The sequence below is a fragment of the Chrysemys picta genome, chromosome 1, assembly GCF_011386835.1.
Source record: "Chrysemys picta bellii isolate R12L10 chromosome 1, ASM1138683v2, whole genome shotgun sequence".
NCBI lineage: Eukaryota > Metazoa > Chordata > Testudines > Emydidae > Chrysemys > Chrysemys picta.
In genome coordinates, this window is record NC_088791.1 from 110493465 (window position 1) to 110509855 (window position 16391).

The following is a 16391-nucleotide window of genomic DNA, read 5'->3' on the forward strand; positions in this document are numbered from 1 at the left end:
TTCCCCGGCCCCTACCCTCCATTTCCCAGCGACTGAGAGCAGAGCCTGCTTCTCCCCTGTATCAGAGGCTGTGACCGAGAAGCTGGAACCATGGAAATTTCCACTCCCATGTGCTGTTGTCCCAATACTACAGAACTGTTCAAAACATTGATTTTAACCTCAGTCTCTTAGCTGCCAGCCACGGGCAGAGCAGGCCAAGAAATGCCAGCCCTGCAGCTCACGCTGTACACGTGACAGTCCGAGAGAAGCCAGGGGAGACAGAAGAGGGGGGATAAACAAGGAGAGTTAGTGAAAGGCAGCATGAGAGAGGAGAGAAGCTGACTACGGCCAGAACTAACTGTTTGCTTATTAACAACACATTGACCCAGCTCCTTCCCTCCCGGAAGGAACCCCCCGCGTTCCAATGTGGATTATAGTGGTCAGAATCACATCCCTGTGCTCAACTGAAGCTGCCACAGGTTGCTGCTCAACAGGGCACAGCAGCTCTGCACAACAGTTTGGCACACGCAGGGAGGAACACTGCAGCTGTTTACATCTTCAAGGGGGATTTAGGGTCGCCGAAGGGAGTTTACTCCGACTGAAATGAAGCCGAGACACTGTGCTTAGCAATGCCCCTCCTCCCACCAGGGGCTGTGGAATCTTCAGTGATCACAAGCCGTTGTTTTTACATCTTATACAAACGTCCCCATCCTCCAGCCCATGGTCAACATGCTGGGCTGAGTACTGCTGCCAAGGGAGAGTCCCACCTGCTGAGTCACCAGCACTGAGTCCTGCAGCACTAGTGTTTCTTGAGGGGCCCCCCAAATTCACATACTGAGAAGGCCCAACCTTGCAAGATACGAGAGGTGTGGCTGCTACTCTATGGATGTCCACCGGTCTCACCCCATTCCCAGCTGTAGAAACATAAAATCATAGGGTTGGAAGGGACCTTAGGAGGTCATCTAGTCCAACCCCCTGCTCAAAGCAGGACCTAATCCCCAACTAAATTATCCCAGCCAGGGCTTTATCAAGCCTGACCTTAAAAACCTCTAAGGAAGGAGATTCCACCACCTCCCTAGGTAACCCATTCTAGTGCTTCACCACCCTCCTAGTGAAAAAGTTTTTCCTAACATCCAACCTAAACCTCCCCCACCGCAACTTGAGACCATTACTCCTTGTTCTGTCATCTGCCACCACTGAGAACAGTCTAGATCCATCCTCTTTGGAACCCCCTTTCAGGTAGTTGAAAGCAGCTATCAAATCCCCCCTCATTCTTCTCTTCTGCAGACTAAATAATCCCAGTTCCCTCAGTCTCTCCTCATAAGTCATGTGCTCCAGCCCCCTAATCATTTTTGTTGCCCTCCGCTGGACTCTTTCCAATTTTTCCACATCCTTCTTGTAGTGTGGGGCCCAAAACTGGACAATACTCCAGATGAGGCCTCACCAATGCCAAATAGAGGGGAATGATCATGTCCCTCGATCTGATGGCAATTCTCCTACTTATACAGCCCAAAATGCTATTAGCTTTCTTGGCAATAAGGGCACACTCTTGATTCATATCCAGCTTCTTGTCCACTGTAAACCCTAGGTCCTTTTCTGCAGAACTGCTGCCTAGCCACTTGGTCCCTAGTCTTTAGCAGTGCATTAGATTTTTCCATCCTAAGTGCAGGACTCTGCACTTGTCCTTGTTGAACCTCATCAGATTTCTATTGGCCCAATCCTCTAATTTGTCTAGGTCCCTCTGTATCCTATCCCTAGCCTCCAGCGCACCTACCACTCCTCCCAGTTTAGCGTCATCTGCAAACTTGCTGAGAGGGCAGTCCACACCATCCTCCATATCATTAATAAAGATATTGAACAAAACCAGCCACAGGACCGACCTTTGGGGCACTCTGCTTGATACCGGCTGCCAATTAGACATGGAGCCATTGATCACTACCCGTTGAGCCCGACAAACTAGCCAGCTTTCTATCCACCTTATAGTCCATTCATCCAGCCCATACCTCTAACTTGTTGGCAAGAATACTGTGGGAGACCGTATCAAAAGCTTTGCTAAAGTTAAGAAATAGCAAGTCCACTGCTTTCCCCTCATCCACAGAGCCATGTACTGCCAGTGTTTTCCACATTATACTAACCCAGGATGAAATTACAAAGATAACCCATAGAGTAACTCCGAGACCAGTTCAGCTTCTCTCTGGAGAAGAAACAAGGGCCAAGTTCATCCCTGGTGCAACTCCATTGATATCCTACTTTAACTCCACTGTGTCAGTGGAGTTTATACCCAGGATGAACTTGACCCGATGTGTCAAGAACAGATTTAGACTGAAAATCTGCGAACCCGTTGGGCTACGCTGAGAAGGGATACGATCGTATAAAGAATGACCATGAGCAGGTTGAAGAGAAAGAGGATATGGGAGAAAAGAGCAGTTGTGTTGTAGCCAAAAGGAGAGAGAGAGAGAGAGAGAGAGAGAGAGAAGAACAGAACAGAAACAGGTAGAGGATGTGAGAAGAGAATGATCAGAGAATGAGGAGGACCGAGGGCAGGAGAAAGAGCAGTGAAGACGAGGTCTGTTGGCAGAGAGCCAATTCTAACCTCATTTACCCCTGTGGAACCCCTCACTGAAGTCAGTGAGACTGCATAGGTGTGGGGACAACATTTGGGTCAGACTGCAGGAAAGACAGGGAGGATCTAAATAAGACAGGATGCCAGCGTATCCTCTCAGGCACACCTGTGTGAATCCAAAGGAACTCCACTGACCTCAGTGAAGTTACTGTAAATTAACAGAACAGTAATCAAGAGCAGAATTTGACCCATGTTGTTCTCCTGGGTGCTGTCCAGTTTAAAGTGTTGTGAAAACCCTGAGGTGTGTAAACTAGGAAGTGCCTGGAAGGGCTGAGAGTCATGGTTGGGGGATTGTAACTCCCAGAGGAGTCAGAGAAACACAAGCCTTTCACTTACTCCCAGAACTCGATGACAGGGGAGGTGGCGTTTTCGGTCGTCACATTTAGAGAGGCGTTTGCCTTCTGGAATTCCACGCAGTTCTCTGCAGGACAGGCCCAGGGAGAAAGAACATAAACAGATACAACTGGAATAGCAGAGCCTCTGGGAAACGCTCAGGGATGAAAGTAACTTAAAGGACTTACTGGTACGCAGGGTGGCCGGGCTCCTGGGCAAGGTGGGGGAGGGCAGCTCTGGACCCCTGGAAGTGGCAGGGCCTTGGGCAGAAGGGGCGGGGCTGGGGCCAGACTCCTCCAGCCAGCCCTTCAGCACTGCACAGCCTGCGCCACCCAGGGCTCTGGCAGCGATTTAAAGGGCCCAGGGCTCCGGCCGCTGCCAGGAGCCCCGGGCCCTTTTAAATCGCCAGGCCCTGGGGCAGCTGCCCCTTTTGCGTCCCCCTCTCCCCCCCGTCCCCCCATCAGTGGCCCTGCGGGTACAGTGCTTAAAGTGCTGCAGCAGAACTTTAACGTCGGCTGTGTGCCGGCGTCCACTTTCTTACCGGTATGCCATACCGGCCCACTTTCACCTCTGGAAATGCTGCAGATCCCCTTTCCATCCAGCAGCATAACGTTCAAAGGGAAAAAAATATTCTAAAATCCCTATTCTTGCTCAGAACAAGAGGTCCTTCCAGGGCAGGGTTGGGGTCCCATTGGCAAAGCAGTGCTGGGGAGAAACCAAGGACTGTATGATCATAAAGGTTAAATTCCCCTTTTCCCTCCACGGGGAGGGGTGGGCCTCCCGAGTAGGAATGGGCTCCTGTTATTGAAGCAGAGCAAAAGAAGCAGAGGGCTGAATATAGACTGAATTTCCCTTCCGTCCGCACAGCTGCCGGGAGAGGGGAGCCCCCTCCAGGACTGAGATCTGTTGTTGGAGCAGCATGGGGGAGCCTGCATAACACACCAACTGGTTTACTGCTCTGATCAGGTATAGTGAAAGGCTAAAGTCAATGGGAGCTGTGGGCGGCTGGCACTTTAGGACATTTTCTAGAAGAGATCCAGCTTATCAAATGAAATTGAGCCTCTTCTCCTCTACCATCAGCAGGACTGATGTTGTGTCAGGTAATATGGCAATAAACCAGGCCTCTTCGCCACTCGCACTGGCCTTGGTCCCTCCCCCACAGCAGGCTGGATGTTGCTTTTTCAGGTTAGATGGTATTTGCTGGTGGCAGATTTTTCCCAGCAAACTGATGGGGAGTTGGAGGAGGAGATGAGATAGAGGGGAATTCAGGGTTACCCGTGTTCCATTCGTGGTCACAGCTGCCCCAGGGAAGGTCTATGGTGAACGAACTGAAGAGGTAAAACAAGGCCCAGGCCAGGACGATAATGTAATAGAAATTCAGGAGTACGACGACCACCTGGGAAGCATAACCAATTCCTGCAGAGAGAAGGGCCTCAGTGTTGATAAACAAGGAAAGAAACATGAGCTGGAAAAGTCTCAGGACCAGAGCCTGCCACAGCACCCTGCTTCTCCCAGCACTCCAAACCCACCTCTGTTTGTACTGCCCACTGCTCCAGTTCTCTCCCCCTTTTGCCCACCTCCTCGACTCTTATCTTGGGGTTCCCATGCTGCAATGTGAATATTGGCCTGGCAACTATCCACCCATCACCGTCTTCCCAGTGATATCCAGACTACCTTCCGCTGCCTCACACTGTCATGGCAGCCAGTGGAAGCTTCCCTTGGAGACGGACTTCCACGTAAGGAAAGCGTTTGTGATCTGGGGGCTGCAACTTTCAGGGAATTTGCCAACCGGTGTCATGGTTTCCTCATGACCACTGCCCTACCCACGTTGCTAAGTGGCAGGAGAATCCTAGCTAGATAGTCTGTAGAGACTAATGAGTACAGAAGGGTCAGAATTACACTTTAATAGTCACTGGAACCAAACTTTTACCAGCAGAGAAAAGAAAAAAGGTCAAAGCTATGGAATAATGTTTAAAACTGTCCTGGATGTCAACAACCTCCAAAGGCAAAGCACTGCACACATTGGGGTCTATAGGCCAGAGTCTCCTACATCTTCAATTCAGACACAGCTGCTGGGATGTCCATGGTTCAAGTAAACCACAGTCCATTATGAGCTACTCCACTCAGGACTCACTTTAGGGAATGATGCAGGAGCGTTTGCAGACTGGGGGATGGGGAGGGGGACACGTGTTGCTTACAGGTACCCTGAGCAACATCTGCCAGCAGGCATCTCTGTAAGGAGCTCACAATAGGAGAATGGCTGCAGAGTTGTAGCTGTATAGGGTACTCCAAGCTATAGCAGTTCCAGCCTCTGCAGTGTTTTCCTGAAATACTGCACCCTGTTAGTAAGGGATGATTCCTCTAGGAAAGGGTTAAGCAGGCTTTGCAGGTAACTCATTACTTCATCTGTAGGTAATGAAGAATGGGAGGTTTCCAGGTGCTTGAGGACCTATGAGTGGATTGAACAGTCCTCAGGGAGGCACTCTAGGAGCAGCCATGCCTGAGGAGATGTGAGCTGCTCTTTGTGTTTTCACTTACATATTTGTTTGTTAATAAAGCCACGCCCCAGGAAGGGATGGAAGTTTGAACTTTGCACAGTATGTGGATTCTATTTGCACAGCAGGGTGAGCAGCCACCTACTAACGTAAAGAAACAGACATTTACCCCACTGGTCCATCTAGCCATGTGGCCTCATGTACTCTGGCAACCCTCAATTCATTCTGTAGCTATCTCCCTGGCTTTCCACACCACCTGGTGTTATGGACAGAACACCTTGCAGCCGTTTCAGGGAAGTTGGAAGGTTTTTTTATGTAATTAAATATGGAAGTGAGAAATGTCTCTCCTGTCATTCAGTTCAATATTACACTCAGTTTTGATTTTGCTCAACCTCACATTTTTAGTTTTCAATGTGCTAAAGTTTTTATTTGAGCAGCAAACTACCAGGTCTGTAGAAGTCGTCAGGGGAGAAGCTGGAGGGTTTTGGCAGATGGATAGGAGACAGTTGAGACTTTTGGTAACTAAGAAAGCATTGGAAGTGTTTGGGATTCAGGGATAAACACCCCATTGGATGATTATGCTAAAATGATGTCGTAGTTGGGTTTGAGAATCAACACCACATTAAGAAGACACCTCTAAGAGCTATTGTTTCAGGCTGTCTGCAAACTCAGGAAGATGACACAGCAACAGTTTAAATATGAGTTCATATATTTTAGGTTTTCTTTGCAATTATAAGGGTTACAGCAGTTTGAATTATTTAAATAAAGTTTAGATCCAGGAGCACAATTCTGCCTGTGGGCAAATTCCATAGCCAGAGCTCACACCTCAGTGCAGGAGGTGAAGAGAGCCAGTGATGTGACTTGACCAGGAGAGCGAACATGACCAGAGTGATGGGAAAGGCAAGAGTTTTTTTTCAGCACCATTTTGGATGAACAACAGGGGAGTGAGGGGAAAGTCAAGGAGACTTTTATGGCAGGCTCTCACCTTCCTCTAAAGCATCATCACATATTGATGGTGAGAGAGGCAGCAGAATACCAGATGAGTTACATCGTGAACTGATCTGAGAGGGTAAACACAATTCTTCATGGTAACACCACAGCCACTTTCAGAGAACAGCATGGGTATAGTGGGAGGGTCTCTTAAAAGGGATAGACGTTCCAGCTGTAGTTCCTGACCCTTGCACTACATTTCCCCTCATCCCCCCTCCAAAAAAGGGTTGCGCTCTGAGGTCTACTCACCTTCAAAGAGAGGGCAGAGCTTCCGCCAGGCAGTGATCCCTCCCTGGCTGGTATACTGCCCTAGCGCTGTCTCCAGGAAGAACACTGGGATCCCACAGGTGAAGAGGAAGATGAGGTAGGGGATAAAGAAAGCACCTGGCAGATTTAAGCATTGTACATGGAAAAGAAAACATGTTAGACCATTGACCAACTTAGGCCTAGACTGAAAAATTCCCCCAGGACAAAGAATGCTCTAAGAAGGGTCCCTGAGAAAGGAGACACAGATGGCAATATTGGCTGTAGAGATCAGAGAAGGGAAGGGCCTGGATGCAAGGGGCCTGGGAGAAACAGCAAAGAAAAAAATCCCTATCAATTTATCAAGGAAATGGTGCTAGCAATAACCCAGTTCAAACACAATTACTGCTTGCATAGTTTCAACCATAGTGTGAATGAGGCATTAAAACCTGATGGGGTATAAAGACAAACCTGCCAGTTGCCTCGGAAAATTAAAATCTGCATCTGTGGCGGAGAGACCAGATCGCATTACACAAGTCTTGTTATTACTTCAGTTGTAAGATCTCCTGGGCAGGGTCACTGTCTTTACATGTATTTGCACAGGCCTGCGTGGTCTATGTTCTTGCAAATTTTGGCACGAGTCTCATGATAGTTTCTTAAAGCCTCAGCTCCTGGAGTCATGTAATTCCATGAGAATCTCAGATTCATCTTTTTATAAACGTTTCTAGCTCCTAGGGTGGGGAGAAAAGCTGAAACACAAACCCTAAAGGCTCAAAACCCAGAAGGCAAATACAAAGGAACTCCAGACACACACACACACACACACACTTACACTTTTTAAGAAATCTCAGCATTTTTTGGAAGCTGATTTATGATTTTTGAATGCTTGGAGTTGGTAATATTCAGGATGCTAACATACAAGTATTGGATAAACTCAGCCTGCTCCCACCATTCCACCCAATTTGAGTTTTTGTTCATCTTATTCCCTAGCAGTTATTAAGAGGCAGAAGCACAACTGAAAGGAAAGTAGTACAGAAAGGCATTTCACTCACATTGGGAGCCCGGTCCTGCTGCTACTGAAGTCCATGGCAAATTTCCCATTAACTACAGTGGGAGTGAGAGGCCCAGGGAACATCAGAAGAGTAAGAAATGAATCAGGTCTAGGATTACTCCATGCTGGGGTAATACTTGCAGTTGATTCTTCCGCTATACAACTGAAGGGAAAGGTCCCAGAGCTAGTCTATCTTCCCTGCTTTATTAATGCATCATCAAGGTTGCTCAATTAATATTACAAAAATAATGGGAAATATAAACTTTAAGATGCCTGCATCAATAAACTTAGCCACACTGCATATCTTGTCTATTTCATGGACACATTTAACAGTGAATCCAGAAATGCCTCCTTCCTTTTGCCTCCTTTCCCTCTTCTTGAGACGTTTTTGAACCATGGCCCATTATAGTACATGCTTGTAGGCCAGTCTAGAGTTTAATATATGTAGCAGAAATAAATGGGCGATGAGTAGACTCATGTGGATCAGATGCTAGCAAGTCACCTGGCAGACTCTGAGAGGTCTGCAGAGTCCAAAGTGACACTGTACGGTTGAGAAATTCCACACTTTTCCAACAAAAGGAATGAAAATCCCACTATGAGCAAAACTATGACTGGACCAGGCCCAGGGTCTGCAGAGATTAGAACTAATGGGTCAGCCAGACATCAGAGTGCAAGTAAGGCCCTGATCCTGCAAAGATTTACCTACATGTGTAACTTTACTTATGTGAATAGTCCCTATTGAAGTCCCTGGGACTATTCACATAAGTAAAGTTAGGCATATGCATAAGTCTTCACAGGATTAGAGCCTAAGTCGGGGCGGGGAGGGAGGGTATTATGCAGAGCTGGTCCAAAGTTTTCTAATGAAATCTTGTCCAAAAATGCCCAATATTGAAAATTTTAATGGAATATTTTAAATCGAAAATTGTCATTAATCAGTTATTGTTTTCCATTTTCAAATAAATTGTTATTTAAATACATTTCTACCCCGAGATAACGCGACCCGATATAACATGAATTCAGATATAATGCGGTAAAACAGTGCTCCTGGGGGGCGGGGCTGCGCGCTCCGGCAGATCAAAGCAAGTTCAATATAACGCAGTTTCACCTATAACGCGGTAAGATTTTTTTGCTCCCGAGGACAGCATTATATCGGGGTAGAGGTGTACTGTATTTTGATTTAAAACACACACGTCTTGTGTCTAAGCTGACCAAAAACCTTTTTGAAAAATATTCCAAAAATTGAAAACATGGGAAATAACAAAACTTGATTCACATTTTCAATTAAAATGTCACAAAAAAAATGAAACCAGTTACAATTAGTGTATGTAATTTGTTGTTATTTGTCAATCAGCTCTAATCTTGCATGGTTTTATTTTATTTTAACAGCTTTTCACTTGTTAGTGCAACTTGCAGTGCCAGAATGCTGGGGAGGAGTATGGGGGATGAGAGAGTTACTTTTTGCCTAGACGCAAAAGTTGTATCACTTTAACTACACTGGTATAGTTATACAGGCAAGTCGCATCTTAGGCACATTTAACATGTGCGAATTCAGCTTTGTGCCGTCGGCAAAAACGGGGAAAAAAAAGAACAACAACAATATAAAAACTGCATCTGTAGTGCGAGCGATTGTGCCCGCCAATGAACTCAATGAGTGTTTCACTATACGCCGTTTTCCCTTTACGCGCTAACCACGGAACGGAACCCCCGCGTAAGATGAGACTTGCCTGTACCAATACATCTGCCTAGTGTGGACAGAGTTATACCAGTATAAAGGTGCTTATATTGATATAGTTCATTCCTGTATAGTTTATTCCCCTTGTCTCATAGGAATAGTCTATAGGGCACCTCATTTGTGCTGATACAACTGCATCCACACTAGGCTTGTACTTGTATAACCAGATTGGTACAAAAAAAAAATCACACCCCTAGCCACCTGTGTGTAGACCAGGCCTTAATCGTCTTCCTGGAGTTGCTAGGTAACAGCATCCTCCCCACTCACAGCAAGTTGATCCACCAAAAGTTCTGAAGATGCAATACTGCTATCTTGGGTTTTATTGGTTCAGGCGGTCATCACTCAGTGTCCTGTTGGGGGAATTGTCCGGGTGGGTGGAGTTCTGGAACAAGCCTAGAAGCTTTCCTTCTCTCTCCTACCCATATAGTTTAATTAAGCTTCTTAACAAAATCTCTTGTTTTTCAAATCTGTTGCTACTCCAGTAGTTACTCCCACACCACCACATACCCCACCTGCAAGCCAGCTGGCATCCTGCTGACACAAGAGTGGGAACAGTTTTAGGGAAATTAATTTTTTGGCCAGAAAAGTTTTCTAAAGACATCTTTGGGTGAGCTGCAGGAACATCACAGTTCTGCAGTGTGTATCCCAGTAGGGTTCTGGAGTGATCCCATGGCACACACAGAAGGTGCTCCAGTTTACATCACATCAGCATTGGCTTGAGAATGGATTTGGCTGACATCCATTTTACCTAAAGAAGTAATTTATGCTGAATGAAATGGGTGAACTTGTTCAGGAAAACTCAAGAGCTGTTTCTCTGCCAGGTTCTCCTATTTTAACGGGTTCTTTCAAGGCTTAACACCATTCCTGTGCACTAATTGCTGCTGTTATTAAACTCCTTCCTCCATCCCCAGGCCAGGCCAATATTGTAACTGTGAGAAATTGCAAATTATAGTGAACTTCATTCAGCCCTGAATTAGCAAAGCTGCTGCGTCTGCTTTCTACTTGGTCCTGGCACTCTGCCATTGCGATTGAAGTCTGCCCAGGCTAGTGCAGAAGTAGACTGGTCCTTCTATAGAGGCACTGGGCTATGACACAGAAAGGCACTGCTTTATTGACTGAATGGGAGCCCATAGGTGATGCTTTAACCTCCTTCAACAGAAAGGAGTTGAGCCTTTCAGCTAGTCAGATGCTGTTGCTTCAGAATTGCTTTCTCTCGTTTTTTAAAATTCAGTGCTGAGCTAAAGCTGGCCTCTCCGGTTGGGTTGCTATCTTCCCACACAAACTTTGAAAAATAAGCCACATGAATGTAATGTTAGTAAAAGGGGCTGGCTTGACAGCTCTGGGGGCAAATGTCCTCTCCTCACTCACAGAACAGGCTCACCCACGGACAGCAACACCAGCCTCCCCACACTGTCCCCATCCCTAGGAAGGTTCAGCCCTGAGGCAGAGAGGCCACCTCCAGGAACAAGAGGGGAGACCAGTCTTCATGGCCTATTCACAGTCCTTGACCTCTCTTGAGAATGCCCTCAAGGCTGTTGGTGCCACGTGGAGGGGTATGTCCTTCTGAGGGGGACCTCTGTCCAGTAGGAAAAGTATTGCAGCCTCCCTCACTTATTTCACACAGGCTACCAAATGACTTCCCCTACCTAGCAACAATAGTTGTCTTACCTGGGCTTCATCCACTTGGACCCTGAGCTCTGGCCCTCCCTCTTCCTCAGGATCTCTGGCTAGCTCTAGTTCAGGGGTTCTCAAACCTTATTGCACCATGACCCCTTTTTGATAACAAAAATTACTTCATGACCCCCGGAGGGGAACCAAAGCCTGAGCCAGCGTGAGTCCCGCCGCCCCTGGCTGGGGGACCAAAGCCGAAGCACCACCACCCTGGATGTGGGGGAGCAGGGGGGCAAAGCCGAAACCCAAGGGCTGCAGCCTCAGGTGGGGGGTCTGTAAACTGAGCCCTGCCACCCAGGGCTGAAGCCCTCAGCCCTGGGTGGTGGGACTCAGGCTACAGCTTCGGCCCCAGGCAGTGGGACTCAGGCTTTGGCCCTGGGCTCAGAAAATCTAATGCCATCCCTGACAACCCCATTAAAACGGGGTTGCAACCCACTTTGATGTCCCGACTCACAGTTTGAGAAACGCTTCTCTAGTTTGTCCATTAGCAAGATGGGTTCCAATAAACCTAAAGGTTTGCTCATTTTGTAATCCTACCTCAGACTCCCCTTCTACCGCATGGATCATAAAATGACTCACAATCAAGTCTGCACATGTGTGAATGCCAAGTGGCTATTTCCTAAAGCGTACGACCCAAAGCTAGGGCAGACTCGCCTCTGCCTGACCTCCAGCTGACACATCTTTGCTTTGTCTTTGTGTGAGGCATAGGGGCTGTTGCAATTTAGCCTTCAATGCCAGTCAATTACAGGGCTTCCTGCTTTGAGACTAGGAGTGCTGGAACAATTTGTATAGTGGGGGTTTTGAGAGCCATTGAACAAAACTGTAAACCCTGAATATGATGGAAACCACTTCAAGCCAGGGGGTGCGGCAGCACCCTGAGCACGCCTAGTTCCAGCACCTATGCTTGAGCCACCACTCCATTGCACACCTCAGGCATGAGGATGCAAGGGTCTCACACACATACCTGGGACACCTCTTCTATCACTTCCCTGTCTCACTTCCAAGCAAAGTCTAGTCCCACCCTTAGCACCTTCCCACACTGATTTCCTGTGGCATTTTCACACTTGACTTGCCAAACACCCTTCGCCATTCTTTTCTCTTGGAACCTCCATGTGTAACTTGTGCCTTGCAGGGGGTTATGGTGAAAGTGCAGTACACTGAACCCTTTCAGATATCTGGTAGCACGCTATTTGTACCACAAGCTCACAGGAAAGACATGCAAGGAGTCTGAAAATGAAGCCCTATAGGCCCTGTCATAGGCTCCCAGACATCTAGTTGTAAAGGAGGATGCTTTGTTAGGTCTGGCAGTCTCTTATCCTCCTTGTGCCCCAGCCAACAGTGGGCATAACACACACACACACACACACACACACACCACCACCATTACATGACCATTTTTTTTTGCCTGCACAGACTGGAAAATACATGTCACAACCATGATAAGGAACTATGATTGAGACTGGTTACATATCAGATGTAAAACACAGGGACCTCTGATGTAGTTACAGCAGTGGGGGAGGGGGTTAGGATTGCTGCTACACAGACAGTCGAAGAGTGGTATAATGTAGTGGAGCAAGGACATTTCACAACTGCTCAGGCCTAAGGCCCTAGGGACATGACAACAGTCAGAGGGAGCAGTTACAACAGAGTCAATCTGTTACAGGTTTCCGTTTTGTACGTCAAGAGAGGCCTCTTAATTGCATCTCCAAAACAGGCTCAAGTCTTAGTTCAATTTTCCCAGTTTGAGTCTCATTTTATCCTGCCCCAGGCACAGGCTAGGTCAAATCCTGAAGCCCTTACAGAGTTTTTAATCTAGTGAAGCCAGGGGGGTTTGACCCCGACAAAGGACTCTGAGGTCTGGCTTTGTAATTCTAGCCTCCCTCTGTTCCTTTGTATTATTGCTTTGTTCTCACAAATAAGATTCCAACCAAGCACAAGACCAGAGGTGGTGTGTACGTGGGGGTGACACACAGGGAGAAGGGAGAGAAGCACACCCATGCACACCCACACAGACAAGCTTCCCCAATATTTCTCCATCAGAGAGGCCAACGTCCGTAGCGAGGGTTTAACCCCTTCCAGGGGGGCACAACCTAAGCCCAGTCAGAGTGAAAAAGAAGGAGCAGTTATTTTTTCATGTTGGACTTGGGTATTGGATACTGAACTCTAAATATTCAAAAGATTATTCTTCGTTTGCAAAGTGGAAATGAGCCAAAAAGTAACAAGCTGCCCTGTTTCACGTAATTCAAATAGATAATTTCTCAGCTACCCCCCATTTCACTTTCCTCTTCCCCAATAAAGGCTGTTTGGCAACCACCTCCTCACTTTACAAAAAAGAGTCACCGTATGAATCATTCTTTTTCTAACCTTGGGGGAAGGCAGCTAAAGGTCCCAAGTGCAAAATATCCAGTTCAAGTGCAGGTCCAAAAATTTTTTTTGAAAAATAAGATATTAATTTCTGGTTGATGCAAAAGAAAAATATTTCAAACATGTTTAGTGAACCAAAACGTCAAAAAAGTTTCATTTTGATTTTGATGTTTTTAAACGTTCCATTTTTTAAAATATAATTGAGGGATGCTGTGAAACAAAATGTCCTTCCAAAATGAAACATTTTGTTTTGGAAATGCTGAAACAAACCATTTTGACATTTCCAGGGTTTTTTCCCCCTGATTGAAACAATTTATGAAAATCAACCTGAATTCACAAATTGTTTTGGTCGAACAATCTGCATTTTCTGTTGAAAAATATTGCACAAATAATTTCACATAGCTTCTGTCCCCAGATGCCAGATTCTGTTACAGATTTCAACTCCACCACAGCCTGTGAGTGTTGGATCCATAGTTCTGGGTCTGGCTCACCTCTAGCGCTGATGAAATTTGGGAAGTCCATCTCTCTATATCCTGAACTATCTGACCAAACTGGGTTCTCTCTGATAAGACAGCTTCACAAAGGTTCTACACCACCCAAAGCCGTCCCTTTCCTCTCAGGACCCTAACACTTGATAACCATTACCACATCTCGATTCACTAACAAACACCAGCAACAGGGGCAGGAAGGTGGCTCTGTGAGCTGCTTTTCCCATTCCAGCAGTGACCAGTCTTCACATTATCCTTAAGTACTTCCAGGGGCTGTGCAGGGAGCCCATGGGAACAGTACAGTGAATGAAAGCAGAAACCATGCAGCTAGTGACCTAGATACGTTCAAGATTAAAAATGAAAAACAAGAAAAATCCTCCCTTCTAATCCCCCCTCAAAAATAAAACAACTTTCTCAAGCACCAGATGAAAAGCAGCAAATACCAAGTGAAAGCCAATGTGAAAGTAGCTAACTGGCTAATCCTCTTCATGCCAATGGCATGAGAAAGTGGTTTAGTTAGACCCAGGAGACTTTTCCAAGTGAAATCCAGAAGATTTCAGTGCAAGATCCCCATGCCACTCACTTTGCCAACTGAGAACATCCAGAGAGTCTGATTAGCAAATCACCAAACACAAATGGGGGGTAATTCCTGCTCCACACGTTGGAGAAGTTCTCCACAGAAAACACAGAAATATCTCTGACCTCTAGCAGGACTTGGGGGAAGGGGAGAGAATTTAAATTTTTCTTTAAGAAAAAAGTCTAAGAGTAAAACCTAAAACCAACAATCCACCCACAAAGTGAATTTGCTGCACTGGGGAATTCCCCATAGAGAAGATGCATGGAAATACCCCCCACAGGCTCATGTATAGATTACTAATTATTACCTGCATAGCCCCAGGGTGCTTGGAAAGCAGGTGTCTCGCACACACAAAGATGCACACTCCATCTCCCACCTAAATCACACTGTCAGACACGTTACACACGTACATAAGTGTGCACACATCTCACGTACACACCATCGCAGTCAGACAAGATGATTCTGCAGGGAAAGGAAGCAACGCTGGGGTTCTTCACAGACGCCAGAGGCGACTCTGAATATTACCTCAGCTCTTTTCCCCATAAAGCACGTCTCACAGAAACTGCTGTCTCTGTGTTTGCACTCACCCCAATGTCTCGCCTGGAGACGGTGTACCACTCGTGTTAGCACCCATTGACTAGCAATACATACCAGAAGAGAAGCAGATGATAGGACAGAGAAACTAGGCCTGAATCTCCTCAGTAATGCTGCATGCCTGGCACCTCTGGAAAACTGGTGCCCTTGGGGTGCACTGGCATTTACACCTCTAACCCAATATAATGCGACCCGATATAACACGACTTCGGATATAACACGGTAAAGCAGCGCTCTGGGGGGCGGGGCTGCGCACTCCAGCGGATCAAAGCAAATTCGATATAATGCAGTTTCACCTATAATGCAGTAAGATTTTTTGGCTCCCGAGGACAGTGTTATATCAGGGTAGAGATGTAGTTATTAAATGTTCACCTTCATGGCAGACAGGTCCTTCACGTACAATGATTTAATACATACATGTTACAGGATCCCATCCCTGCCACACACACAATGAGTACATGACAGGCATCCCTGCAGGGCCAGACGGACATGCTGGGTACCCGCCAGGATGTGTTTACTACACCAGTGGTTCTCAAGCAGGGGTCTGGGCCCCCTGAGGGGCCGCAAGCAGGTTTCAGGGTGTCCACCAAGCATGACCAGCATTAGACTTGCTAGGGCCCAGGGCAAAAAGCCAAAGCCCCACCACACAGGACCGCAGCCCAGGGCCCCGAGCCCTGCCATGTGGGGCTGAAGCCTGAGCAATGTAGCTTTGTGGGGCCCCCTGTGATATAGGGCCCTGGGCAATTGCCCTGCTTGCTACCCCCAGCACCGGCTCTACAAAAACAACAAGGAGTCCGGTGGCACCTTAAAGACTAACAGATTTATTTGGGCATAAGCTTTCGTGAGTAAAAACCTCACTTCTTTGGATACAAGTGAGGTTTTTACTCATGAAAGCTTATGCCCAAATAAATCTGTTAGTCTTTAAGGTGCCACCAGACTCCTTGTTGTTTTTGTAGATACAGACTAACACGGCTACCCCCAATACTTGACACCGGCTCTAGTTTCATATGCAGAAAAAGTTGTTGTGGCACTGGTGGGCCACGGAGTTTTTTCAGCATATAGGGGGGGGGGCTCAGAAAGAAAAAGGTTGAGAACCCCTGTACTACACCAGGAGTCCTTAACTCATTGGGAGTTTCCAGGAAATATGCAGATATGCCAGGCCTGCATGCGAAGAACTCCAGCTTGGTCACTGCTGGGAAATTGGCCTCTGGAGCACAGACAGCCAGACCCCAGGCATTTCAGCAAATGGGT

General features: G+C 46.9%; 1 protein-coding gene across 6 annotated transcripts in view; it reads right to left on the minus strand.

Annotated features, from left to right (window-relative positions):
* Positions 1-16391, minus strand: part of LOC101948101 (sodium- and chloride-dependent GABA transporter 2) — a 67164-nt gene that overhangs the window by 47083 nt on the left and 3690 nt on the right. For 4 of the 6 annotated variants that reach the window (XM_065582193.1, XM_065582187.1, XM_065582177.1 and 1 more), the window contains 3 exons: positions 6670-6804; positions 4211-4351; positions 2939-3023 (listed from right to left, as the gene is read on the minus strand). In XM_065582193.1, coding sequence (XP_065438265.1) covers positions 2939-3023; positions 4211-4351; positions 6670-6804 — 361 coding nt within the window. The remainder of the gene's footprint in view (positions 1-2938; positions 3024-4210; positions 4352-6669; positions 6805-16391) is intronic. The other 2 variants (XM_065582203.1, XM_065582182.1) reach the window with 1 other exon arrangement.